This window comes from Festucalex cinctus, chromosome 4 (assembly GCF_051991245.1).
Source record: "Festucalex cinctus isolate MCC-2025b chromosome 4, RoL_Fcin_1.0, whole genome shotgun sequence".
Lineage (NCBI taxonomy): Eukaryota > Metazoa > Chordata > Actinopteri > Syngnathiformes > Syngnathidae > Festucalex > Festucalex cinctus.
In genome coordinates this window covers 26,383,301-26,409,438 of record NC_135414.1, presented here as the reverse complement: position 1 = coordinate 26,409,438, position 26,138 = coordinate 26,383,301, and the positions used below count along the sequence as shown (strand labels likewise).

At 40.5% G+C, this 26,138-nt stretch overlaps 3 protein-coding genes and 1 long non-coding RNA gene across 8 annotated transcripts; 1 reads left to right on the top strand and 3 right to left on the bottom strand.

Moving 5' to 3' along the window:
* Positions 1 to 547: 547 nt before the first annotated feature.
* Positions 548 to 3,680, bottom strand: ccsapb (centriole, cilia and spindle-associated protein b). Of its 5 annotated transcripts, none has more exons than XM_077519944.1 (5): positions 3,585 to 3,680; positions 2,478 to 3,005; positions 2,289 to 2,387; positions 1,913 to 2,109; positions 548 to 1,537 (listed from the first exon to the last, which is right to left on the bottom strand). In XM_077519944.1, exons 2-5 carry the CDS (start codon positions 2,788 to 2,790, stop codon positions 1,355 to 1,357), a joined length of 792 nt encoding a protein of 263 aa, XP_077376070.1. In that variant the 5' UTR covers positions 2,791 to 3,005; positions 3,585 to 3,680; the 3' UTR covers positions 548 to 1,354. The 5 variants fall into 5 exon arrangements, with proteins under 5 accessions (XP_077376070.1, XP_077376066.1, XP_077376067.1 ...); XM_077519940.1 differs by having other exon boundaries at positions 549 to 1,537; positions 1,913 to 2,136; XM_077519941.1 differs by having other exon boundaries at positions 549 to 1,537; positions 1,913 to 2,136; positions 3,450 to 3,655.
* Positions 3,681 to 5,067: 1,387 nt separating this feature from the next.
* Positions 5,068 to 9,736, bottom strand: acta1b (actin alpha 1, skeletal muscle b). The gene is made up of 7 exons (XM_077519939.1): positions 9,676 to 9,736; positions 8,581 to 8,717; positions 7,572 to 7,896; positions 7,100 to 7,261; positions 6,798 to 6,989; positions 6,532 to 6,713; positions 5,068 to 5,564 (listed from the first exon to the last, which is right to left on the bottom strand). The coding sequence occupies exons 2-7, from the start codon at positions 8,707 to 8,709 to the stop codon at positions 5,421 to 5,423; spliced, it is 1,134 nt and encodes a 377-aa protein (XP_077376065.1). The 5' UTR covers positions 8,710 to 8,717; positions 9,676 to 9,736; the 3' UTR covers positions 5,068 to 5,420.
* Positions 6,747 to 18,951, top strand: LOC144017939 (uncharacterized). Its single transcript, XR_013283292.1, has 3 exons — positions 6,747 to 6,996; positions 9,587 to 9,756; positions 18,164 to 18,951. It is a non-coding gene; the product is annotated as an uncharacterized LOC144017939 (long non-coding RNA).
* abcb10 (ATP-binding cassette, sub-family B (MDR/TAP), member 10) lies at positions 14,187 to 25,982 on the bottom strand. Its single transcript, XM_077519937.1, has 14 exons — positions 25,139 to 25,982; positions 23,712 to 23,918; positions 23,268 to 23,470; positions 21,445 to 21,579; positions 20,587 to 20,733; positions 19,847 to 19,982; positions 19,674 to 19,769; positions 18,549 to 18,758; positions 18,388 to 18,467; positions 18,131 to 18,311; positions 17,598 to 17,641; positions 17,401 to 17,435; positions 17,220 to 17,278; positions 14,187 to 16,321 (listed from the first exon to the last, which is right to left on the bottom strand). The coding sequence occupies exons 1-14, from the start codon at positions 25,539 to 25,541 to the stop codon at positions 16,128 to 16,130; spliced, it is 2,130 nt and encodes a 709-aa protein (XP_077376063.1). The 5' UTR covers positions 25,542 to 25,982; the 3' UTR covers positions 14,187 to 16,127.
* Positions 25,983 to 26,138: the final 156 nt, after the last annotated feature.

Below are 26,138 nucleotides of genomic sequence, written 5' to 3'. Positions count from 1 at the left end.
AGATGAAAGATAAACATGACATTGTAAAAAAAAAAAAAAAATGAGCTTTTGTGTTGTGGTTGTAACATTGCTTTTATCATGAGAAAATTGTATTAATATTGTTAAGATGAGAGGACAAAATCAACAAAAACATTGAACATGTCCATTGAACCAAACCTTTCAATTCAGACTGAAAATCTGCTGCTCTAATGTACTCAAATATTAATGAACATTCCTCATGGTCAAATAAAAATCTGTTTGGTGGGGAAAAGAACTTAAATCAACAAGAAGGTAAGCAAAAGAGTGACAAACTTTCTTAAATCTTAGAGATTGTCAAACGTTAACACTGTTACAATATTGCACATTTCACATTTTTGTTCGGAGTTATATTTACAGAATGTTTCAGTTATGGTAAACATGTAAAACTTGACTCCCAAATGCTGAACTAAAAAAAAACAAAAAACGTTTTAGCCTAAACTCACATCAATATAAACAAAATGTCATTATATGGCACAGAGCTGATTCCCCGACCCCCCAGCCCCCCCCCCGACCCCCCCCCCCCCCCCCCCCCCCCAACTGTCTTTACATGACAGTTCATTTGGCTTAATGTCCATTAACGTCCATTGTTTCAACTTTGGCCATGTTAAATGACAATTTATGATAAATCAATTCAAGCGTAGTGTTTGAAACACCCGTTTATCTACAACAATAGGTCAACCTGTCAGGGAGACATTTAACACGCAAGAACAAACCGATGGTTCTTATTGCATGTTCAATAAAGGAATGCACATTCTTTTGTGGTGATCACAATCTCATGACAAAAACATCCAAAAGTGGTTAAGTCGTTCTAAATGTGACCTTGTGTTTTTATTGGTCACAATCAAGTGTTTGCCTTCATCAGGCTGGCAGGTAAGCTGGAGCCTATCCCAGTCTGCCATTAACCTAATAAGCATGTTTTAGGAATGTGGGAGTAAGCGGGAGTAGCTGCAGAAAACCCATTCAATCTTGGGGATTATATGCAAAAAAAACAAAAAAAAACAAAAAAAACACACACACACACACACAAGAATCTTAAAGACCGGATTAGAACCCTGCATTTCAAGATTGTGAGGCAGACGTGATAACCACTAGTGCGACGTGCTGCCCTTTGTAGAATTACTAGTAAATAATTAGACCCCACACTTATACAGCATGTTTTTTTTTAAGGGAGTGGATCCAAATATGGCTTTAAAATTCCTAAAGATCTGAATCTACATGTAAACATCGTAGATGTCGGCTTAGGATTACAGTAAATTACTTTCAATGACAACCCATTACCCAATTAACCTGTTTGGCAATAACATCAAATAGCTTAGTATCGTTAAGTGTGTGCGTCTCATCGAGCGGGACCAGAGAAGCAGCGCATGTACTCAGTGAGCCAAGGGTTAAACTCAGGCTGAACCCTCCTTCTGGCTCTGTCCAAATCAGCCGACTTGGCTCTGCGCCGCTCACATCGCCGGGCCTGGGCCTGTCGCTCGGCTTCCCGTCTGGACTTTGCCCTCAGAGCGGATGCGTGGATCTACAAGCAACACAAAGGGTCAGGCTCTGCGTCCCTTGTAACATGAAAAGCCTGTTGAGCTTTTACTTTAAGGTCCTCCATTTACTAGTACATTCTTTGTCTTCGCTATTAAGACAATTATGGGCACTAGTAAAACAATGAGGGCACACTAGTACATTACGAGCCTGTTGTGAAATCTGTAGTGAAACAACAGATGTTACTACAAGTTAACATCTAAGTGAACACAGTTGTTGACTAGTGCTCAGTTTTGCCTGACTAGTAACACGTAATTATCTAACTCGTATGCCAAAATTGTGACAAAGAGCATACTAGTAAATGCACCTTAACCTGGATATCAAGGATGTCAAAAAAAGGGAGAGAAGGAAAATGAATGACCTCATTGGTCGAAGCAACAGGTAGGACGTTGTAAGTCTTTTTGCCGGCAGTGTCGGCATCCTTCTCACCAGAAGCATACAGAGCAAAAGGATGTTTGCTGTCCTCAATCGGAGGCTGTGCCGGTGCTGCATTTTTGGCCCGCTGTGCACATGTAAACCTGGAATGTCTCGGTGGCTTTGTCTGCGGTGCCTGTGGAGCTGCAGGTTCGTCTTCTGGATGAGACACTCAACATACAAAAGCAGCATAGAATAATATGAAGAGCTTTTAATTGGATTTCTAGCGACTTCCTGTTCTTCAGTGTCAAACTATTTTATGTGTCTTTTGGCTCTTATTATTTTGTGCAGGTAATAGATGGCCGTATAATTTCTTTAAATACCTGTTTGCGTTTCCCTCTGAGTAACACGTTTGTGTTTACTGTGAATCTGTTCTCTCTCCTCTGGTGCACATACCTCTCTAACCACTTGAGGCTGGCAATCTAACAGGAAAGAAAAAACACTTCATAATATAGAAAGTTAGAAGCAGCAACATTATACCCCACTTTGGGAAAATTTAACTCAAACATTACCACGTTCCTCCTCCAGTACGGGAAGTCTTGGTACATCAGCCATGGCTCCCTGGCACTCCTCCAGCGGGGCCCCTGCACGCTCATCACATTTCTCACAACACGGTGCTCGACTCCTGTCGGCTTGAGGTGAATTTCCTGCAGCGGAATCCGAGTCGCTGTCGGATCCACTCCAGAACCAAGGGTTGTGTGATTGCTCAATAAGTCTGCGAGCCAGCCGGTACGTCAGCAACTCCTCATAACATTTCGAGTAAGTCTCCCATTTGGGGTCTTTAAATTTCTTCATGTACTCCGAGCGGAACCTTTTAGTGACCATCTTCTTCCCTTCGCCAATAGACAGTCGAGCGATAAATCACATGCGTCTAAAACAAAATCGTTGTTGTGTAAAATGTAAAGTAGAGCTCTTATTTCTATCGTTGATCTGAGTTTCGCTGTCATTTATTTAAACCACAACAGATGGGAAGCTTTCAACCAATGGCGAAGAAGCTCGAGTTCCTGACCCCGCCTACTTCCGACTTCAACCGGATCTGTCTGGGAGAAAAAAAAAAAAACACATACACGCACAAATGTCTCTTCGTTTTAAAAAATAACCAGCAAAATAACATTTTCCATTAATATAAGATGTTGTAAAATATTATAATTATTGTAAATGAAGAAAACGACCGAATCAGATTTGAACTGACGCGTCGCGAACGAATGACGTAAGCGACACCTCCCGAGCAGAAATTTAAATGGCTGTCAAAGAATTACAGTCCAGCACGCCCCCTAATACAGTACTGTACATCAAAAGCCGCAGTCGGGTAAATTAAAACATTTTTGGTTCCCGGTACACAAGTAAAGGACAATTGACGAAGTTATTAATGCAAAACGGTAAGAACTGTATATAAAGTGTGCCATTTTTAAAACCGTGTCTCCACAAATCGACTAAAATTGGATATCCGCGCTATTTATGGACACGTCAGTGCTGATAATCACCTGACCACGTACGTAGACGCGATGCTTGCTGTCAGTCTCGTTAAGGCCCGTATATTGTTTCTGGCAGCACCAGAGAACATTACAGTAGAAAATCCGGCTGGCTAAGACTCTAAATCGGTGCACTGTTATACTTACACTAGGCTCCTGTTTCACGGAAGCAGGGGACAGATGGCGTTCATGTCGGAGCCGCCTGTTTGTAATGCTCCTCTTTAGCACCGCCCAGTCAGAGACGTCTCTTTAAAAAGCCAAACACATCCAGCAACAGGTGCCGGAGGTGTCACTGTCAGCGATGCATGCGATCAGAGCAGTGATAATGATTTGTAGTGGATGAGGTATAAATAAAGTAGTATAACTTAGTACCGTGTATATGCAACACTTTGCTTTGCTGCTCGTGTAGCAATTAATGCAAATGCAAAAATAGAACAAGTATCACCTACTGACAGGCTACAATTTTATTGTCCCTAAATAGTGTATTAACTCTCTTTGTTTACATTTTGTTCCACAGTAAAATGCACTTGGGAGTGGAAATAAACAGCAGGAAGCCTTTTTTTTTTGTTTCGTGTAAATAATTGTTCATTGTATCTGCCAGACTGTTGTTGTGAAGTGAGGTGTGTGTCACTGCCACCATACGGTGCTCGTACGTCAAGTCAAAACGTGGCTAAATGACAGCTTGTATCGCGAGAAGGTTGTAGTTTGAGGCACTCGTATCTCAAGGCACCTCTGGATACTCAAATAATGAATGACCTTGTTTCAATCACAAATTTACTTTGCGTTAAATCGGGGCCTGTTAATTGAACACACGCCTATTTTTCTGTTGTAGTAACAGGTAAATTGTAAATGTTATCGTGTAAGAGTAGTTAATTATTCCACTGATCACTGTACATCGCTGGCATATTAGCAGAAACGTATTAATTGTAGTAAATAAATCATTTTCATATCAATTACTGCAAGTGAAATTTCCCATTCATGTATACCGAGGCACAGTGATTGAGAATTACTGATGATAACCATTATTGGGATTGAGAATCATTTCATAAATAAATCATTTAGAATTGGGTGTCACAGATAAAACCACACCCCCTATACACTCAAGTCCATATACACAAACCTGTAGCAAAGGTTGTAGCTTTATAAGGCATAGATGGTTGGCGGGTGCCCCCACTGTGCCCTTCGGATTCAGATTCTGCCTAAAGATGGCCCGGCTCCTTTCATAGCGTAGTACAGAACTCAAGGTGTCGAGTGTCCGTCATCCAGTCGGGGCCCAAAACGGAGCTGCCCATGCTTCTGCTGTCGAGGCACATTCCTGGCAAGTGAGACTCGGAAGCAAGAGCTCCCCTGACTGGACTCGGCGACCCAACCGCAGTGGTTGATGGGAAAGAGAGAGACATGCAGAGACCCCTCTACACTTCCCAGCTCTGATGGATGAGACCCTGTCATCCATTCCTCAGGTTAATACCTTATATGTTTACAGTTTGTTAATCCCGTTTGACCCCTTGGTGAATATTTTCCTCAATTTCCAGTTGCCACTCCAGGATTTCCCCTCTGGCCAAATTGCCATTGTAACTATTATTAAATTTGACTTGTGGTCTATTAGAAAATAATAAATCAGGGTCAAATGTACCAAATGATGGACTTTAATAAATTATTAATATGTATATACACTTACATCCACATGTGTTGGGCAACATGTTGTTGTTATTTTTTTATTAAAGTTATTTTTTGGTTGGATGCATGGTTCAGTGGTGTTTTTTTCACAGCCTTTCTCCGTACAACACAGGCAACAGACAGCAACAAAATATGCACATTTGTTGAAATAATGCATAGTTAAGAAGGTCAATAGCACAGACAGGCAGTCCATTGACAGCAGAGTGTTGCAGTGCCGCAAAGGTTGATTCTCCTGCTTCTTTCCCTCGCTCGAATTCCGCAAAGCTGGTGGCGGAGAGGATGGAGAAGCCGGGGCAAACGAGGTATTTAGAAGCACTTCCTGTGGACAATGCTGGGGCCTGCCTCATCGTACTCCTGCTTGGAGATCCACATCTGCTGGAAGGTGGACAGGGAAGCCAGGATGGAGCCACCGATCCAGACGGAGTACTTCCTCTCAGGGGGAGCAATGATCTGGGTGAAGGAGAAAGTGGGAGTCGGTCAGTAACTGGTCGGCACTAAACGTTCATCAGCATCAGCCACTTTGTGACATTTTTCATGGGGCCCTAAATCTCTAACGCCGCCTGTCAGGTGCATTCTGTACATCAATAATCTTCCACATAACATTTCTCACTAGAAGCCAAGGCACAAAATATTTAATTCTTTACACTCCTATTTATAGAGGGAAATAATTAATACATCCATAAACTTGTTATTGTTGTGCACAGTACAGAAATTGTTTGGTAAAGTGATTCTTAAAATGTGGCACATATATGAAGTGTTACATTAATTAAAATAAAATACATTTAGAATTGTAAACAAACTTAGAATGAACCTTGTAGCTATGCATACCACCTGTTTAAACTTTTTAAAAGTTACACTACAGTTTTAATTAAGTTTTTTTTTGTACTTTGAACATTACATTTTTAAGTATTGTGCAACTAAGTTGCATTTAACTTCAAAATAAAATAGGCTACATTTGTATTTATTTTCTAAGAACTGTTTGTTCATAAAGATTTATGAGGGTATGTATCTGTGAGCAATACATTTTATTCAACCCTTATTTAAGTAGCTTGTTTTATTTTCCTAAATTTAAGTGCACTGTTAATGTTAAAAAGCATACTGTTATAATAATAATATTAAATATACTTGTTACTTGCTTCATTTTTGCTGAACATCACCCTATTACTGGATTTGAATGTAAGTTTGAGTGCATAGTAGTATTTTTGTTAAGGCGGTACTGTTTAGTGTAAAGAGTTTGACAAGTGTCTAATCTAGTCTGTCTGACTTCCGGGTATATGCTAGTGGGCGTGGCCAATTCTTTGCACGAAACGATGAACCCAAATATTCAGTTAAATTTGTTTATGAATTGTAATTTGTAAGAGAAAAGCTGTAATTTTTCTCGTAGGCCAACTTTTATCAAATCGTATTATCTGATTACCTTGATCTTCATGGTGCTGGGGGCCAGGGCGGTGATCTCCTTCTGCATACGGTCAGCAATACCAGGGTACATGGTGGTACCACCGGAAAGCACGTTGTTGGCGTACAGGTCCTTACGGATGTCAATGTCGCACTTCATGATGCTGTTGTAGGCGGTCTCATGGATACCGGCGGACTCCATACCTGTGTTGGTGGTGGTGGAGGACAAGTGTTAGGACACGCAGGATGCTCTAGGAAAGTGTGGGGGAGGGGGGAAAGACAACGCACCAATGAAGGAAGGCTGGAAGAGGGTCTCGGGGCAACGGAACCTCTCGTTACCGATGGTGATGACCTGACCGTCGGGAAGCTCGTAGCTCTTCTCCAGGGAGGAGGAGGAGGCGGCGGTGGCCATCTCGTTCTCGAAGTCCAGAGCCACGTAGCACAGCTTCTCCTTGATGTCACGCACGATCTCACGCTCGGCTGTCGAGTGGGGAAAATTGGAGAGTTTTTAGTCATATTTTTTTGATAAACAGTACATATATATATATATATATATTTTTTATTTTTTGTTATCGCTGTTCAGTGCTCACCGGTGGTGACGAAAGAGTAGCCACGCTCGGTCAGGATCTTCATCAGGTAGTCGGTCAGATCGCGACCAGCCAGGTCCAGACGCATGATGGCGTGGGGCAGAGCGTAACCCTCATAGACGGGGACATTGTGGGTCACACCATCACCAGCATCCAGCACAATACCTTAGAAGGAGGCAGAGGGTGCAAGGTGTTTAGATATTGTGGCATTTGAACGCGTGAGACGTGCGTAAAAGCTGCGCGTAAAAATACGATTTCTTAGCCTAGCTGTAACAGGTATATCGTATGGCGTTTTGCAACTGCTCTTGAATATAAAATGGAGGTGAGTCATGGCGCAAGGTGCGTAAAAGTCGTGCGTATAAGCTGTGCGTAAAATACTTATTGTCTTGCACGTGGCGGTGTCAAGTAAACATAATGCGTCTATCTATTAAATAGTCGAGTACGTATTGTGTTTTGCGGATGTTCGTAGTCTCACCGGTGGTACGGCCGGAAGCGTAGAGGGACAGCACAGCCTGGATGGCCACATACATGGCGGGGACGTTGAAGGTCTCAAACATGATCTGGGTCATCTTCTCCCTGTTGGCCTTGGGGTTCAGGGGGGCCTCAGTGAGCAGGGTGGGGTGCTCCTCGGGGGCCACTCTCAGCTCGTTGTAGAAGGTGTGGTGCCAGATCTTCTCCATGTCGTCCCAGTTGGTGATGATGCCGTGCTCAATGGGGTACTTGAGGGTCAGGATACCTCTCTTGCTCTGGGCCTCGTCGCCGACGTAGGAGTCCTTCTGACCCATACCGACCATGACACCCTGAATTGGGAGAAGATTGGGTGATGAAAACACACGTCTGCACACGGGGGATGGAAGCAGAAATGACCTTGTTGTTAATGGATTACTCTCTCCACTGGCGCGCATGGTGATCATTGCATAAAGGTGCGAAATAACGCCGCAGGTCACCTCATCTGGGACTAATTTTATCTCAAGGAGGCAAATACCACGCTGGTACAATAAACGATAACATGACTTAACACCCAGCTGGCCTCACATTATAGTAAATAGTACAATAAACCCTATTCTAAAAATTTTTAGAAAGAGTGACTTTTCTGTCATTCAAATCTGGACACTGCGTGAAACGGTTGATGATAGTTTGTATATAAAAACGTTTTTTGATTTTTGTAAATACTTAAATATATATTTATTGTTGTATAAAACAAGTGTATTCATTACAAATGGTTGTGTTTTTGTGAAAAATAAACTAAAAATCTAATAGTATAGCGCAGGTGTATTTAATTGGCCAGATGCTTATCTTTCTTTCCTGATTGGTTGAGCTAAGTCACGTGGTTTACATCCTCGTAGGGAGGCGTGTCCAATTAACGTCCCATTCTCTCAATAGAAATTATTAGCAGGAACTGCGAGGATAAAACTATTCAAACTTAACAGTTTACTATATTGTGTGGTGATATGGTGGCTGCTAATGGTTCAGGCCCTGCTTACCTGGTGACGGGGGCGGCCCACGATGGAGGGGAACACGGCCCTGGGGGCATCGTCTCCGGCGAAGCCAGCCTTCACCAGGCCGGAGCCGTTGTCGCACACAAGGGCGGTAGTCTCATCGTCGTCACACATGTTGGCTTCTGCGGGCGAAAAACGGCGATTAAGGTAAGTCCTTCATACACTGGTAGTATGTGTGAAAGTAATAACGGCAAGTTTTGTCTTGCTTAATGGCTTAAATATAATGTGAAACCATTTTATTAAGTCACATATGATAATGCTGCAATATTTTGACATTTTAAGGATAAAAGGATTTTCTCCTCTGATTTTATCACCTTATAACATTTGGCACTAGACAGACATTGCTGATATTGAGTGGAGCCAATATCCTATTTTTGGCTTTTTAGTATAGGAAAAAAAAAAAATCATTTATAACGGAAACTAAGCAAACGACATACAGAAAATTTACTTTCTACTGCCCGATAACATTTGGCACTAGTTACAGTAGATAGCTGATGTTATGGAAAAACAATATCTTATTTTTGGCTTTTAACTGAAAATGGTGAGAATATATATATATATATATATATATATATATATATATATATATAAAAGTGGTATGTTTAATGTGAACTTTGAATGACATGAAATATAATATTACTTTCTTTTAGACTGCCTTTCATCCACTTCAGGGTTGTGGGAAGCTGGAGCCTATCCCAGCTGACTTTGAGCTAAAGGTGGACTACACCTTGGACTGGTTGCCAGTCACATGCTCTATAATTATAAATTTTATATTAAAACATCAAAATTCATATCAACATTTTTGGCTATAAGCTTTGTTGCTGTCTCATAAAAATTTCACTTTTTCATTAGATAAGTGTTCGTATACATCTTGTGACTTTCGGCTTGTCCCATTAGGGGCTACCATTAATTTGTATAATTATTATTAAAAAACAAAACAATAAACTACCATTCAATTACTATTTCCCTTTCCCTATGTTGTTTGTTCCAGAGTGGTTCTATCCGAAGCGTGTTCCCCCCAGTGTGGTGGCCCCTATCCTGGATGTGTGGCCTCTAGAAGTCCCAGCGTTAGCATCTTACCTTAGGAGAGTGTCTGCGGCTCGGAGAGAATGACCCAACCAGTGCTGCTGCTGAACCAGCTACGGTCCTCCCTGCTGCCAGGTCTGCTTATATACACAACCTCCACCATTCACAAAGGTACCCACCCCGGCCCTCTGCCATATTTGGATGCTGCCAGGGCATGGGGGTTAGGTAGGGGGAGTTGCGTTGGTGTGTTGGGGGGTGTAGAGTCAATGACGGCCATCCATCAGCTTTCAGGGGGCTCATGAATGACAGCGCGGCGCGCCCCCCGCGACATCGAGGAGCGCCTGCCATATTTGGAACTGTCGCTTTGACCTCCCGTAGAGGCTCGCGGGCACTCCTCAGGGCCGTATAAGGAGCACACGGACCCCTGGGGGTGCTGCTGCTGGTGGCGGGGTGTGGTTTCCACAGGGAGATGCCAGTTGCTACCAAGCAGGGTTAGAGACCTGCTTCTAGTAGGCCTCATGGAGCCTTAAAATGGGAAAATGCTGCCCTCATCTGAACACATATAGGCCTCGGCCCAAATGTGTGGAAGGTCAGTCCATTGGCTTAAAAACAACCATCATTATAGTCTTATCAAGTTATGTATGTGACATAAAAGACAGAAATGTTTCAAATTGCACTAACTTGATTGTAATTACTTCACCACCTTGGTCCATACAAAATGATTTTTTTTTTTTTAAGTATACAAATTTATAGTTAAGTGTGTGCACAAATAATTTACAGTATTCCCGAAAGAATATGTACCTGTTCAAATCCTCGATCCTCCATAATGCCCTCAGACAGCAAGCAACATAAAATCTGTCTGAGATTTAATCACCACAGGAGCACTTTGATTAATTATAACTCTGCTGCACTCCATCTTGTGTTGTGTGTGTGCATAAAATAAGGCTGGAAAGCGAATACAGTGTGTACATGCAGTACACATATGTTTGTTGGCAAGTGTGAGTGCCGTGTGAGGGGCCGCAAGGAGTGAAAGAGGAGCGGCCAAGGCGGTTAAAATAAACTCCAGGGATTTAGGAGGGAGGGAGGGCATGTGTAGACGGAAGCAAAATAGGACGAATGAGAATTTGAGTAATAAACTTAAAAAAAAGAAAAGAAAATTGTGCATGCCATGAAGAGTTTTCACGTGCATATCGATTAGAAGGTATAGAATTGAAAATAATAGATAGAAGCAATGAGCACTTGGTAATGGAACGGAAATAGTCATGAAATCTCATATGTCAACAAATGTATGTTGGGAATTCAGTTAGCGGCATAGTTAGCACAATAGCATCTTTAGCCTCTTTGTAACAAGACCACAAACGTTTTCACCTTTCACGACCTTGCTGTTATACAAGCAGCAAATTGGTTCTTCGCCGTCGATTGCGCACCGAGACAGATTAATTTACAGTGGTAACTTCACTTACATGTGATCCAATTGACAAGTTGGTCACAGCAAACGTGACAACAAGCATGTTTGGCTGATCGCGTACAATTCTCCAAAAAAAAGATCCCAGTGAGTGCTTGCTTAAAGCTCTTAATTGTCACTGCCAGGCCAGCTGAAGTTGACTGAAAAACTAAACATAAAACAAAACAAACCACAGAATTTAACATAGGAAAATCTGCTACTGCTAACACACAGTACAAAAATTCATTACACGTGCTAACCAAACTAGCATGCAGTGCAATTATAAACCTTTACACAGCTTATATTTGAACACAGACTAAACAATACTCATCCTCTGTGAAAAATTAACCAATATTGCAGCTTGTGACTATTGTCTTCTGTCTCATCATCAGTTCTACGACCCTGCCCTGTATCTACACTACATGAGCCCCACAATCAATTGAATTAAAGCTTGAATTAAATCATGTTTTTGGGTGCCTGGAACGTATTAATAACATTTTCCTTTATTTAAATGGGGAAAGATGATTTGAGATAAGTGTTTTTTGAGTTAGGAGGGTCAAATTAAACTTGTTACTCAAGGAAACCCCCAAAGCACTTCTAAGTTGTTGGAATTTCTATAACTTTTTTTGCCAGTACAGTACGACATTCAAATTGAAGAACGTGTTCCACACTCTAAAATAAAGTGATGGAGCTATACTAAAGGCTGTTTATTGTCAATCTTCTCTGGTTAGTTTCACAATAGTCATAAATTACGTACATACAAAATGACTATCTTAGCATGGCGGTTGACTGTTTAGCACATCTGCCTCACAGTTTTGAGGGGGTCAAATCTTGGTGATGATTTCCCGCATTCCATTGTTAGGTTAATTGAAGAAAAAGTAAATCAATTGTCCACTAGCGTGAAGTCGAGTGTGAACACTTGTACGTCCACATGTGCTTTGCTATTGACTAGTACCAAACGTACCCCGCCTCTCTCCCAAAGTCAACTGGGATCAGCTCCAACTCAGCAGCCACCCTAAAAAGGAAAAGCGATAGTTTTGAAATTTTTTTCCAGCAAATTGTCGGACTTTTGGAGTGACTATTGTATCAGGGAAAATACAAATGGGAATGTAGGTAAAAATAAAGTTGTCAACTGTGCATTTTTCACCAACATTCTCAGGAAAAAAAAAAAAGAGAACCGGAAGTGGGTGGGGCAAGATGGTGAAAAAAAAATGGTTCGAGGATTTTTGGAATGGAGGACGTGAAAAAAAAAAAAAAGGGGAGACGCCTTCTTGGGTGTCCATTGAAAGTAGCGAGTGTGCATGAATGCGCTGTGGGAGGGGGATGGCAAGGGGCTGAGCTACTTTAACGCACTGGTCGTGTGCCATTTTCGAAATTGTAAGTGGTCAGGCAGTTGTCGGGCCAGCCAGAGAGGGGAGGGAGGAGGTCAGAAGGGGCGAGGGGGAGGAGAGATGGACCAGAGGGAGTGTGAGAGTTGAGAGGGGGTGTGTTTGTGTGTGTGCAGCAGGTGTCGGGGAGAAGAAGTGTTGTGTGTCAGTGCATATGTGACGATGGCAGCTGACGGAGCTATTGGGTGGTTTTGTGAGGTTTGTTAGCCTGTAAACTCGCGGACACACACAGAGAGAGTACAAGAGGAGACAAACAGTTGTTGTGGGGTAGTGGAACGACGCTCTACTTTGTAAGCATTTTGATTGTAGTAAGGGTAACACGTAGGAGGCACTGACGGAAGGATTAACAAGCAACACAAAGAATGTTTTTAAAAACTATTTTTGTCAAGATTTGTCCCACGCAAACTTTTTACCTGAATTTAGTATATATTTGTTTGTTTTCAGGCGGTTGGAATATTAATATGGAAGCGTAGAGCTGCCAATGTAGAGAAAACATTTTTAGCTGGTGAGTATGTTTGAACATACTTGCAAACATTTTCGAACGTATTGAAATACGTTCAAACGTGTTTGCGAGTACGTTCGAACGTGTTTGCGAGTACGTTCGAACGTGTTTGCGACTATGTTCGACCATATTTCAATACGTTCGAACATATTTGGCAAGTATGTTCGAACATATTTCAATACGTTCGAACATATTTGCAAGTATGTTCGAACATCCTCGCCAGACAAAAATGTTTACTCCACAATGGCAGCTGTACGCTTCCGTATATTAACAATGATTTAACGCAAGGGTGGCAAGGCATGGTTAAACATCATTCAAAGTTGCAGTGGTGTAACGTGCTGTGAAAAATCCTGGGCATACACCAGGAAATTATCCAGCCTCACATCCCGCGACGTTTTGCAAATGTAAAAAAGGCATCCCTATACTGTGTTATCAGGCTCCACATTTAATATACTGTATTTTTTTTTTTTTTAAATTGAATCAGAAAAACATGGCATGATTGTCAAAGAAGAAGCAGATTGCAACAAAAAAAAGAGGAAATGGGTGAAAAGTTGTGGGAATGCTGAAAAGCATTCCCACATATGTTATTGTGATTTTTATTCTCCACACTTTTTTGCTGCATAACAACTCCCACATAATACTTCCAATTTACACTGTTCGAATTTCAACTAGCTTCAAAAATTCACACCTCCCGGGGTATATATTGTCTGATTCCACATTACTTATAGTATTTGCACAGTTTAACATTTAATATCAACTTTTCCCCATTCATTTTCAATGGGACAGACGTTGAACTTTTTAGTATCACTTTCCACGCCCACTTCCATACACATAACTTATTATCATTTAGTCCTCCAAGGGGTATATTAAATTAAATGTATGAAAAGATATACCGGTAATGGTTCCTCTTTTATCCTTAGATTTGCATGTTGGGCTGGCTCAAACTATGTATCTAAAATTACTGGTACTATGAAAATGTAAATACTTCTTGTTGTCTTGAGAGGTCAGGGTGTATGCTGCACAAAGATGGGGAGCTGTAGCACATGCAGCAGTTGGCTATGAAACTTAACGGGGTTCTGCTGAACACAAGTTAAGTTCACTGAATCACAGTCAATTGAACTACCGGTAATCAGATTTGGGTTAGCGCAAGATCGCCACCAGGTGACGAATTGATGCACTGCACATCAAAATGCAAGAGCACGCCACTAAAAACTCACACACAGCCTTCAAATCTACACATATTCAACTTTATTTTATATCTTTTACACAAAACTATAATAATTTAGCAAAACAATCAAAACATACAATAGATTATTTAAAAACCCATGAAATACATATAGAAGTGATACATTCAACATGAAAGTGAGGATAATCTTCTGTTAGAACTAAATTTATAACTTGAAAGCACAGTCTGTTTGTGAATTTTCTGACATGACAATAGATCGGATAGCTACTATCAACTATATGATATAAAATAAATATCCAAAATGTGCATTTTGCAGTCTAATTTTTGTAGTCACATGGTTAAAGAACATATTGGAAATTTTAATTAAAGTTGTGTTGTATTTTAAATATCTAAAGTGTAATTTAGAAAAAGGTTTAAGGCAAAACCCTTCAAAATAATTCTACATATTTATATTTAAACATCTCTGTACACAATATTGTACATAATCACCCAAATTGAGCAAGTGACAAGCTGACAGCTTTACTGTATATCATTTACATCCCATATTTGTTCCTTGTTAGCACACAAATGTGCTAAAATAGGAGCTATAAGTGATTAATGTAATGTTTACTATTAACTGTAAATCAGTATAGTAAGCACACCCCCACCACTTGCAGTAGTCATTTGCTAATGTACAACCAAAATATTTAGTGAGAAGAGTTGTTGACTGAAGTTAGTATGATTGTCGTGCTGGGAAGTAATCAGGGGGAAAAATATATTGAAAAATGTAAAAATTATTTTCTTCGTCGTGACTGTATTTTAAATATAATATAAAAAATGTTTCTATAGTATTAGAAGTGTCTTTACACAAGCACATTAAAGCTCCAAAGAATAACCCTGCAACTAACAACTAAAAGATAGTGTATACTGTACCTGACTTTTAATTTAACATACACAGAACCTCCAAAGTCAAGCATTTCTAAAAGTTGTGCAACTTTTGTGAAAATAAGCCTCTAGTTGCAGAAAAACTAAGAAATTGAACCAATGTTGACACAATGTTGAATCACAGAAAAACTAGTGGCCGACAGTCAGCCACTTAAGAATACAAGTTGCAGAACAACGTACACTGGGACCCAGTTGAGTGCTGTTTCAGTCTGGTGTGGGTGGGCCTTACTTTAAAAAAATAAAATAAAAAAATGCTGACAGTTTGATCCTGAAATTTAAAAGTTTGACCTTGGAGTTTTCACACTATTTTGTACGTACTTAATGATAACCAGCATTGTTTCAATATACTTGTTAAAACAAGGAACTAGTTAAATTCTAACCAGAATTATCATTTTGGCCTCTTCCTAAATAAGCAAGGTAGCAAAATAACAACTCTCAATAATTACATCTCAATACAAATAAATTTGGCACTTGTGTAATAATACAGAATCTATAGGAGACAAGCGTATGTAGAGGATCAAATGTGCTCATAAAAAAAAAAGTGTTTTTTTTCCCCCCTCTCAATTCAACACTATCAACACTAGATATATAGCTGCTTCATTTCACTATAAACTCTAAAAAGGCTCTGCGTGTGAGCTTCAAGTTAAATCGTCCACCAAAACAGTCCCAGAAATCATAAATATACATCTAGCAGAACATGTCTTAAAATATATAATTTTTTTTGGGTTTTTTGGTCTAGTTCTGAGAAATCAGTGTGCTGTCTGATTACAACATGATTCGAGTATTAAAGGTGTGTGATTTGCACAGCTCATACACACATTTAGATGTAATGTAATATAACTGAATTATACATCCATTTTGACAGTGTTTTAAAACCATAGGTGTCTCCAGTTGGAGAAGCGTCTCTCAGCACTTTATTCCCCCAGCGGGGAATAACATTTTATAGGCTAAAGTTAAGGTAGTAAACAGTCAGTACTTGTTTCGGTTCTTCTTACAGCCTTGTCGCTTGGTGAACAGGCACCTGCAGCATGAGCAAAGACTTTCCCATCGTTCACCCATCACTTAACTCAAGGCCCGTTTCTGCTCGTCCTGAAGAAAAGCTTGTTTCTCCATCAGTTTTCGGAACAATCCCTGTCTGTTTCCCAGCAACTCCGTGTGCTGGCCGCATTCAGCCACACGGTGCTGGTCCAGGACTGCGACGGCATTGGCGTTCTGGATGGTGGAGAGGCGGTGAGCGATGATGACGACCGTCCTCCCTGATGATGGGAAGGAAATAATGAGCAAGGTGGCATCCAAACCGAGTTCTAGGCTATTCTTTACTAAACTAGGAAACAAATTTCACATTTGGAAAAAACAAAACAAAACACTATTTGCTACTAAATGAAAATGTCACAAACACTATGTACAGTGAATATAAAGTTTACACACCCCATTCAAATGCCATGATATTAAAAATAATACTAAAATAAATAATTTAAAAACTTTTTTCACCACTAATGTGACCTATAACCCGTTAACCAATTGATACATGGTTACTATGTTTTGATTTGAAACTCCGCCAGCGGGGTAATTTCTGAAAATTTCTTGCTGGACGTCGTTGGGCGGCTGTATCTCTCGAACCCTACATTCGATCGGGGACATACGGGCAACCGCGGATTCGACTCAATGAGACCTTTCCAACGGTGTCTGTCCCGTCACTGTACGACACTGCATTCCAGACATACAAAATATATATTGTACTGTGCTGTATAACAAGTAAATAAAAATTTAAAAAAACATACTGTAAATGGGAAAAAAAATGACTGTAAATAATAATAAATGAAAAATAATTCATAATAAACTAGAAATCATACCAAAATGAAAAAAAAAAAATATATATATACTGTGCTGTATACTATAAGTAAACAAAAAAAAAAAAAGAATTTAAATGAAAAAAAGAACATATGAATGAAAAAGCATTTATAATAAAGTAAAAATCATACCAAAAAATAAAAATAAACGAAAAAATATATAATTAACAGATTAAAAAAATTTAATAAATAAATTAATGTCTATTTCCATTATCGCGGGTAGTTTTTGGAATGGAACACCCGTGATAAACGAGGGAACACTGTATATTATTGATTTGAGCGAATAGCATGAAATGGGATCCACCTTCCATGAGTCGCTCCAAAGCCTCCTGCACCAGGAACTCGTTCTCGGCATCCAGTGCACTGAGGATGGGACATCATACAACTCGTAAATACAATAAAAAAACAGAGACCAAAAATAGTCTATTCAAGCTAATTGTATAGAAAAGAATATGACAAAACAGCTGCTTGTCCTTCAGTCGTACCTGGTGGCCTCGTCCAAAAGCAGGATCTTAGGATTCTGTTGACACAAAAGTACAGGTTGAATGGACAAAACTTCAACATTCGACAACAGATTAATTGCTTTCTGCATTGTGAAAGCTTTGTGTAATGGTTGATTCACGCATGTAAATTCATGTTCTCTGAATGGTCAGCCAGAAAACAATTCGGGTACTTCACTGACCTTGAGAAGAGCTCTAGCAATGGCTATCCTCTGCTTCTGACCGCCTGGAACACAAACACAAAATCAATATTCCCCCAAGGAGGGGCGGGGGATTTCCTCAAATTCAGTTTCTATTGACTTATAGTGCAGCTTGTGTGTTTTAGACAACCAATATGTATGGACATCATCTTTCCCCATTTAATCTGTCAGTAGATGGAAGCAGAATTAGCGTTGTAGTACCCAACCTAGTGGTGAAGTTAGTCAATTACAGCTTCATTTACCCTTATGTGTGTTGGCAAAAGTCTGTCACTAATTTTGTTCTCTTGTACTTTACAGTTACTGTATTACACAAGATTGTGAGGACATGTAAATTTACAATGCACATTTTTAAGTTTCGATAGGAGGGTATAATCTGTATTATGTGGGGAAAAATAAAATCACACAAGGAATGACACTACTGAGATACCCGCTCATCCACAGAACATTTCAAGGACACCTGAGTGCATGTACAAGAGTCCTTGTCATTGATCCACATGGCCACACATGATCCTCACCTGAAAGCAGCACTCCTTTCTCCCCAACCACAGTATCAAATCCTTTGGGAAACTCCTGGATGAAATCATATGCGTTGGCTACTCGGGCTGCCCTATAAATGTCGTCTGTGGTCACGACGTCCGGGTCTGTAGCGCCGTACGCTATGTTGTCTCGAATGGAACAGGAGAACAGCACGGGCTCCTAAGAGACGAGAAGCGGGAACGTGTGAGAACTACGATCTTCTCTGGAAAACGTGCTTTGTGAGCTGTGCTTCTACCTGGCTGACGGTTCCAATGTGACTTCTGAGCCAGTAAGGATTCAAGTCCCTGATGTCGTGGCCGTCCACGGTGATCATACCTGCAGGAGAGGTAACGACGGAGCTTACAACCAGCACCTTCTCCCTTTTTAAAAGAGAAAAACAAAACGACCACGTCTTACCCGAGTCACAGTCATACAGCCTGAGCAGCAACGATACGAGCGTTGATTTTCCAGATCCGCTTGGACCGACTACAGCCATGATTGTTCCAGCTGGCACTAGAAGACTGAGGTTACGGAAGATGGGAGCATCTTTCCGGGTCGGGTAGGAAAAGGAGACGTCGCGGAACTCCAAGCGGCCCTTCAGTTGCTCTGGAAGAAGAACTTGGCCCTCTGTGGAGGATGAAAATTAAACAATTTTTCCACACTTGATTTTGCTTTAGGGGAGGGATCAACAATCTTTCCTCTCAAAAGAGCCATTTTGGGCCAAATTAACCAAAAATGTGTCTGAAGCCACAAAACATTTCAAGATTGTGATAAAAGAAACAGTGTGTTAGTGTTAGTCTAATACTGTGTACTGAGGGCTAATTAAATGACACAAAAATATGCAGTGTCCAATACTTTGACATTCATTTTCTTCTACCTTTCGTCTTTAGTTTTTGGATTTTTTTTTTTCTGTATAATTTTTCATACATTTTTAGACTACTACGCCTTTCTCTAAAATTTTTGACATTTTTGGCAATTTTATGGACATATTATGGTCTTTCTGACTCTAATTAATTAATTTTAAACATTTTTTTGGCTGCGGCAATCCATTGTAAACAGGAAGTAGTACAGTACACAGCAACCATCCATTCATTCATTATTTGATTCTGAACAACTGATCCTCACGTGTTGCACAATTAAATTATTAAATTAAATATTTTGTCAAGTAACTGACTAAAGCAACATATTGTAAATGTAACTGAGTTACTGTATTTAAAAAAAGTAGTGCATAAGAGTATTAGATATTGTAAAAAGTAAGTTACAGTAACACGTTACTAGTAACTAGCTACTGCCCAACACTGCTTTTTGAACATTTTCTTTTCTGCCTTTTTTTTTTTTTTTTTTTTTTTAAATTAAATTCTCTTTCATTTTTGGCAATTTCATGGACATTTTATACTGTCTGAGATTGGCTGGCAACCAGTTCACTGTGTACCCCGCCTACTGCCCTGAGCCAGCTGGGATAGGCTCCAGCACGCCACGACCCTTGTATGGAATAAGCAGTGAAGAAAATGGATGGATGGATTTTATACTGCGCATACTGACCATTAAGAGGGAACTCTGGTTGTCTGTCCAGCAGCTCCCACAGTCTCGTTCCTGCACCGAAGCCTTTCATCAGCTCAGAGTAGAAAGTACTCAGACCTGTCACACGATATGTATGATACATGACTACTTGCAAGAGCCTGTTTAGTGACCATTGAGTGTGCAACGTGTGCTACCTGCAATGCTGATGCCAACCCAGAAGGTGTACATGAGGAATGAGGAGAGTTCTCCAACAGTCATGTGCTGGCTTGCCATCAGAAGGCCTCCTTTGTACAACACGGACAGGATCATGATGTTACCACTGAGACCAGTCTGAAAAACCGAAACACATGCGCACACACATTGTTTGACATACATTTACAACAGGCATCTGAAGCCTCAATAGTGTGAGAGAAAATACATTTACAGTCCATTTTTATTTAATTTAATCAAAAAGACACACACCACTAAATTTCATTTAGAATATCAGTTAATTTTACTGATATGAGTACTTCAGTTATTGGCAGTTATTGTTCAAAATGTAATACTCGATTCTAGCAAAATACAAACGTTCTAAACTAAAGCCTAACAAGTAATATTGTACATAGACGTCACGGCCTATCAGGCTTTTATTTTGAAGGTGACCCTCGGAGGCACTCGTAGTTTTGACTTTTTCGACTGGAGGCTGGCCTGACCGCAGGCACGGTGAATGAGCTGCAACATGCTTGGTACGCAAGTCCGCACTGACACAATCGAATCTGGTGTGCCCATCAATATTTTCCGTGCACCCCTGTTCATGATATATGGAAAATGAGAGGGGGGGTGGCCATAGCGATGGATGATATTCTCGTACCTTCATGGTAGTAGAAAGTTTCATGGCAGACATTTTTTTTTTAAATTACAAGATTGTGAGAAGGAAAGCCCAGAACATGCTTACCGCTCCAAAGAAGGCAGCACGTAGCACGGCCTCCTTCCTGGCCAGATTGAGGACCTGATCTGTTTTTTGTGTGTATGTGTTGACTTCAGACAGTTCTTTACCAAAGGCTCGGACAGTCCGCATGTTGCTGATTCGCTCCTCTGCCAACTGAAAACATAAAATCTTTCAGTCTATTGCTAACATTTTAATTATGATAGTGTACAAATTTACAGAACATACTAGACAAAACGGTAATGAATTCAAATTGTCAGCTAGTATTAGCAAAAATGAGTACAAGTCAATCAAAGTCTAGCTAAGCTAAATTTTACATTAAAAAAAAAATCTAATTCTCAAGAATTCAGCGCACAGTGAGTCTAATCAATATTCAGAAAATTGTTCTTGCGTACAATGAAAAATAGGCTTACACAAAGGAGGCATGTAATCAAGATCAGTTATTGGACTCCAAGGTAACTTTTCCAGGATTATAACGCTATAGGAATGTTTCTAAGCTATAGTATAAGTATCAACTTGCAATTATGATCTCTTAAGGTACAATCTACTCTAAAGTAGCCCATATGACAAATTATTAGACTCCAGATAACTGTTATTTACTTTTCCTGGCTCAAAACAGTAGCGGTCGGTACGTTTGACTATAAAGTCAACTGTCAGTACCACCACTATGGCAAACCGTTTGTACCCCTAAACGTACAACAATATACTTTTCTTCCCTAAAGAGTGCAGGATGTGTTGACGCAATCTTTTTGCAATCCTATTGGGTTTTTTTTCCACACTTCCTTACAGTGTTTCCCCAGTACACCACATATTTTCTCAATAGGGTAAGAAACGCTTTTTGACTCTCTTTAACTGGCGAGCTTGTACCTGCGTGGCTTCGGCCAGCGCATCCTGCGTGCGTTTGGAGATGGAGCGAAGATATCGTCCGTATACCACAGCTACTCCGGCCAAAGGGGGCACGATCAGGAGCATGAAGCTCGCCAGGCTGGGGGAGACGTAGAACTGCGGGAGTGGGAGGGCAAGAAAGGGAGCAGTGAGAAGAAACAAAATGTTGGAAAGGGAGTTCACTGTGAATGTCTAGACAAATATGGTTCAAATGTTCAAACCGTCACCATGCGTGATGTCTCATGAGACTCCAACAAATCTGACTTGACTTCATATCAACAAGCATCTAAAAGATTAACACCACAATTCAGTTGTAAGTAATGTCAATACTGTAAGCTAGCTGTGTAATGAAAACTATCGAACCAGAAGTTTACCTTAATACACATATGAAATGGTCTGAATAAGATGTGTATTGTTTCAATTAATATATAATTTGCAAAAATGTAATTGTCGTAAAAACAAAAGCTGCAGTTGAAAGGAAAACGTTTTTTGTGTGCAGTGCCTTTTGACATATTTCCTTTTACTGTTAGGATAATTACTTCAAACCAGTTTCTCAACAGGTCAGAGTCGCATGCAGACAAAAGACGTAAACCTAATTTACTTCCTTGTAGTATACAAGCACAGCAACACCGCTGTCAATGCACCGCCGTTTTCTATTACATCACTAGGACTTTCAGGAAGCATGTGACGTTTAGCCAAGAGCAGATGCCAAAATGCTTCCTCGCTAATTAGATTGTGACGTGTAATTTCATGAGGGTTACAACAGAACAACACACAATAGCAGTCAAAATACGGACGCGGTTTCTCATTCAGTCGTGCTAGTAAGTGTGTTCAAACTTTTCAATCAATCAATCAAACTTTATTATATAGCACCTTTCATACATTCCAACGCAACTCTTAACTCTGTTAAGTGCTTAACAATTAAAACATCTATAATACAATAAAAAGAAAAAACCATCCCTCCCCCCCATATCCCCATGATCGTACCCACAGACACACGCAAACCAAAACATGGCGGGGCACAGAAGAACCCTGTGAGGAAAGGCACCCAGGAGTAGTTCTTCCACACTGAGAGAGATGATGGACAACCATCATGGGGAGGAATGCCATCCCAGAGACCGCCGGCCCACAGTGACCGCAGCCCGCTCCATATAGTCTGAGGCGATCCACAGGCCAAGGGGCCCCCGGGACAACCGCCCGCCCGCAGGAGAAGACCAGCCATCCCTCCCAGTGTGGAGGCTCCCCCATGAGGAAACACTGGAGCTAAAAACAATAACTACCAAATAAAAACATTTCAACACTAAAAGAAAACAGTTAAACACTAGCTGGAAAAAAAAACTGACTAGTAGTGTATGTAAGTTACAAGAAAGGAAAATCATTTTACAGCCAAAAGAAAACTATAAAATACTCTTGATTTTTCAGTGTGATGAAAGCTGTAATGCCTGTTTTTTGTGTGTATTTTATGTATTCTTTCCTTTAATAAATAAACCTCGATTGTTATTAAATTGGAATGAGGAATGTACAAGTTAAACCTTTGTGGAAATTAACACAAGGATGAGGCCGTTAGCATTGGTCACAAGTGTAATGTTTAGTATCAGAAAAATATTTAAAATACTTCTCTGAAAACTTAAATGCTTTGAACTAAAGTTGAGAGAAAAATTAAACATGAAATTTGACCTTGTTAATGGTTAAAGCTAAATAGGAGGAGCTTTAGGAGAGGTCTGTGCGCTCAGTGTTGTGCTATTACTAAAATATCCTGTCATCTACACATGTATAAACGTTTTTACCCAGATGGACGCACTCACCATCATACTAACTCCAGCAACCGCCTGGGCCGTGGCTCTCAGTCCGTCGGACAGATTGTCGGTGATGGAGCGGCCGACCACGGCCGTATCTGCGGACAGGCGATTGATCAGCTCGCCCGTCCTGTTCCTGTCGAAAAACGCCACTTCCTGTCTGAGGGTGGAGGAGAAGACGGAGGCGCGGAGATTGCGGACAATCTGTTGGCCTGCAGGGAAACATCAAGCGCCATCAGTCGATTATAGAATCACCTTCTGAATTCTAATGACACACAAAAATACTTTTCCATTCAACCTGCTGTCATTAGCCTAGCATCATCATGTCGTCACTTGTATTCCATGACCACGATCGTAGCAACTATTGAATATTATCTTCACCCAATGAAATGAATGGAAATGCCACACATAAGGTCTGTTTTTCCATTGTACCAGAATCTAGCTTTCACTCACCTGAAATCTGCATGAGGTAGACTCTGGCGGCGTTGGCTGCCCCGCCGCACAAGAACACGCCAGTCAACATGAGGCACAGCGACGTGAGCGAGGACGTCATGGCTTCCACGTCCGTTCCGGCCGTGTAGATCGTGTCGATCACTTTGCCCAGGAGAAATGGCGCCGACATGGTGACGGCGCTGGAGATGGTCAAGAAGCCAACAGCAGCTATGAGTGAAATATGAGAACGTTGTCAGTTGGTTTTAAATTTTACACTTGAACAGTATTATAAAATGGGATGCTGGTCAAGCGGAAAACAAGGAGCTGAACGGCAACATTCTTAACACAGGTTTGAGCCTTGAGTGGACCAATACATTTTCTAGTTCCATGGGAAATAACAAAGTTGTTCACATTTGAGAATAAGATGACACCTACAAATTTAACAAGGAAACTTTGCCTTTGTGAGCCTTCAAACAGAATGTTCCCAGAGGGAGGTGGTCACTGAGTATCATCTGCAGGTTGCAACAAAGATGCAGAGAGAATGAAGCAGTCACCGAAAGGCATAGAAGTGATTTCTTGGAAATTTTCGTGGCTCAAATATTTTGTTTTTCAGCTACTTGTTAGAACAAGTCGTGCAAAAAGTATTATTTTTTTCTCATCAAGCATTATAGAAAAGCACGATGTAAATCTGATGCATCATTATTATTATTTGTAAGTTAATTATCATAGAGGGTAACAATTTTGTGTGCAGAATGGAATTGTAAAAATTCATTTTTACTTTTGTATTTAGTTGCATTTATTTTTCTTTCTTAAGTTTTACTTAGGATGTGATTCAGTACTTATCTTTGTATTACTATTTATTTATTACAAATTTCGGGACAATTCCCTTTCCCACTTGTGTTGGGGATATTTTTTTTTTTTTTTTTTTTTTTTAATTGTCCAAGGAAACTAAAGGTTGAACTTTTTAGCCAGAATCTTTGAATGGTATGTCTACCAAAAAAATACATAAATAAATAAATAAACAAAATAAAATAAAATAAAAAGTTAATAAAAAAAAAATGAAATATTTATGTTTCTGCTAGAATTTTTTTTAAATAAAAAATAAATGTCAGGAAAAATCCAGAAACATCTTAACTTTATTTAGAGTTAATGAAAGGTACCGCAAATGATGGCAGGTATGTGCTGACTTTCTTTTGACTTGAGTTTGAATGTGAGTGTTTAAGTCTGTTATGAGGGTGTGCACAACATTATTTCAGTTGTTTATTTTTTTACTTTACCTCTTGAAACCATTTTTGTTAATTTGATTTGTGCAGGTAGGATGCCATTAATGGTAGGATTTTTTTTTTTTTTTTTAACTGATCTTGGTCTCATCTGTCACAAACACCTAACCTTTGAACAGGGGTGTGCAAACTTTTATAGCCACTGTACACATCAATCTGTCTTCTTACCTGATAGTTTCCATCTCTCCGGGTGAGCAAGTCGCAAAACCCTTCTGACGTCCTCCAAGGGTACATTGGTCGGTGTGTGGCCACCCTCGGTGTCAGTCTGGCCCTTTATGGATCCGGTTGTGGACGGTACCGAAGAACTGGCAAAGGCAACGGGTGTGCGTACAGGCGTCCGTGTATTAGTGCAGATGAACGAGCGGAGTGAAGAGAGATCTCTGCTGGAGAGAGTCGACACGGCTGACGGGAGAAGGAAGCCGGTTAGCGGGGAGGCCGTGGTCCTCGGCCCGACCGGATGACACTTCTTCTGGGGGTCAGGACAGACAGCAAACCACATCGTCCTGTGCTGCAGAGGCTTGTGCAAGCGCACTCCGTGTGTACACATCGACATGCGGATTAAAAATCGCATTGTCGTCCAGTGCAAACGACAAATGAACAGGAAAAAAAATAAGATATATTCCAAGGGTGAGGTCGCTACAGGTGAATGCCGTCCAGCAGTCACGTCAACATAGCCGGGCGAATTTGTGACCTCGTTCCGCTCTACATTGTCCAGTTTTAACCGTTAGAGTCAGTCTTTATCTGCTTTTGACAGCCGTTTCGCGACGATTATCTCTCTTATCGCCGACAGGCTTAACTACACCCCCCGCCTGTCACTGTCATCTGCTGTTCAGCCTTTGTCAACAGTCGGGTCAAGCCGGGTCCTGGAGGTTTATGGCAAATCTAAGGGAAAGGACAATAAATGAATTAAAACAGAATAAGACGTGTTAAGCGCTGAAACAGGAAAGGTGACCTCGATATGAAACACTCCAAACACGATTCCTCCTGCGAGACAGGACATTCAATGGCTGCTCGTGTAATCAAACTTTGACAGGCAAAAGCAAACAATACCAGATAAAGACCGCGACACTGTACTTTACTTTAAAAAAATAAAAATAAAAAATAAGGTAATTCCTAGAAATGACAATATGAATGGTGCATACTAAAACCACCCTTTCAATAGCAGAAA

Excerpts from the sequence above, each read along its gene's own strand:
- acta1b (XM_077519939.1), bottom strand. The coding sequence starts at position 8,709 with ATGTGTGACGACGATGAGACTACCGCCCTTGTGTGCGACAACGGCTCC. Across the intron at positions 7,897-8,580 it reads TGGGCCGCCCCCGTCACCAG|GGTGTCATGGTCGGTATGGG; the intron begins GTAAGCAGGGCC and ends CTCCCAATTCAG. Across the intron at positions 6,714-6,797 it reads CTTCCAGCCTTCCTTCATTG|GTATGGAGTCCGCCGGTATC; the intron begins GTGCGTTGTCTT and ends CCACCAACACAG.
- ccsapb (XM_077519940.1), bottom strand. The coding sequence starts at position 2,790 with ATGGTCACTAAAAGGTTCCGCTCGGAGTACATGAAGAAATTTAAAGAC. Across the intron at positions 2,137-2,288 it reads TCAGAGGGAAACGCAAACAG|TGTCTCATCCAGAAGACGAA; the intron begins GTATTTAAAGAA and ends TTGTATGTTGAG. Across the intron at positions 1,538-1,912 it reads CTGTTGCTTCGACCAATGAG|ATCCACGCATCCGCTCTGAG; the intron begins GTCATTCATTTT and ends TGTTGCTTGTAG.
- abcb10 (XM_077519937.1), bottom strand. The coding sequence starts at position 25,541 with ATGCGATTTTTAATCCGCATGTCGATGTGTACACACGGAGTGCGCTTG. Across the intron at positions 23,471-23,711 it reads CTACCTCATGCAGATTTCAG|GCCAACAGATTGTCCGCAAT; the intron begins GTGAGTGAAAGC and ends GTTTCCCTGCAG. Across the intron at positions 18,759-19,673 it reads ACCAGAGTTCCCTCTTAATG|AGGGCCAAGTTCTTCTTCCA; the intron begins GTCAGTATGCGC and ends CATCCTCCACAG.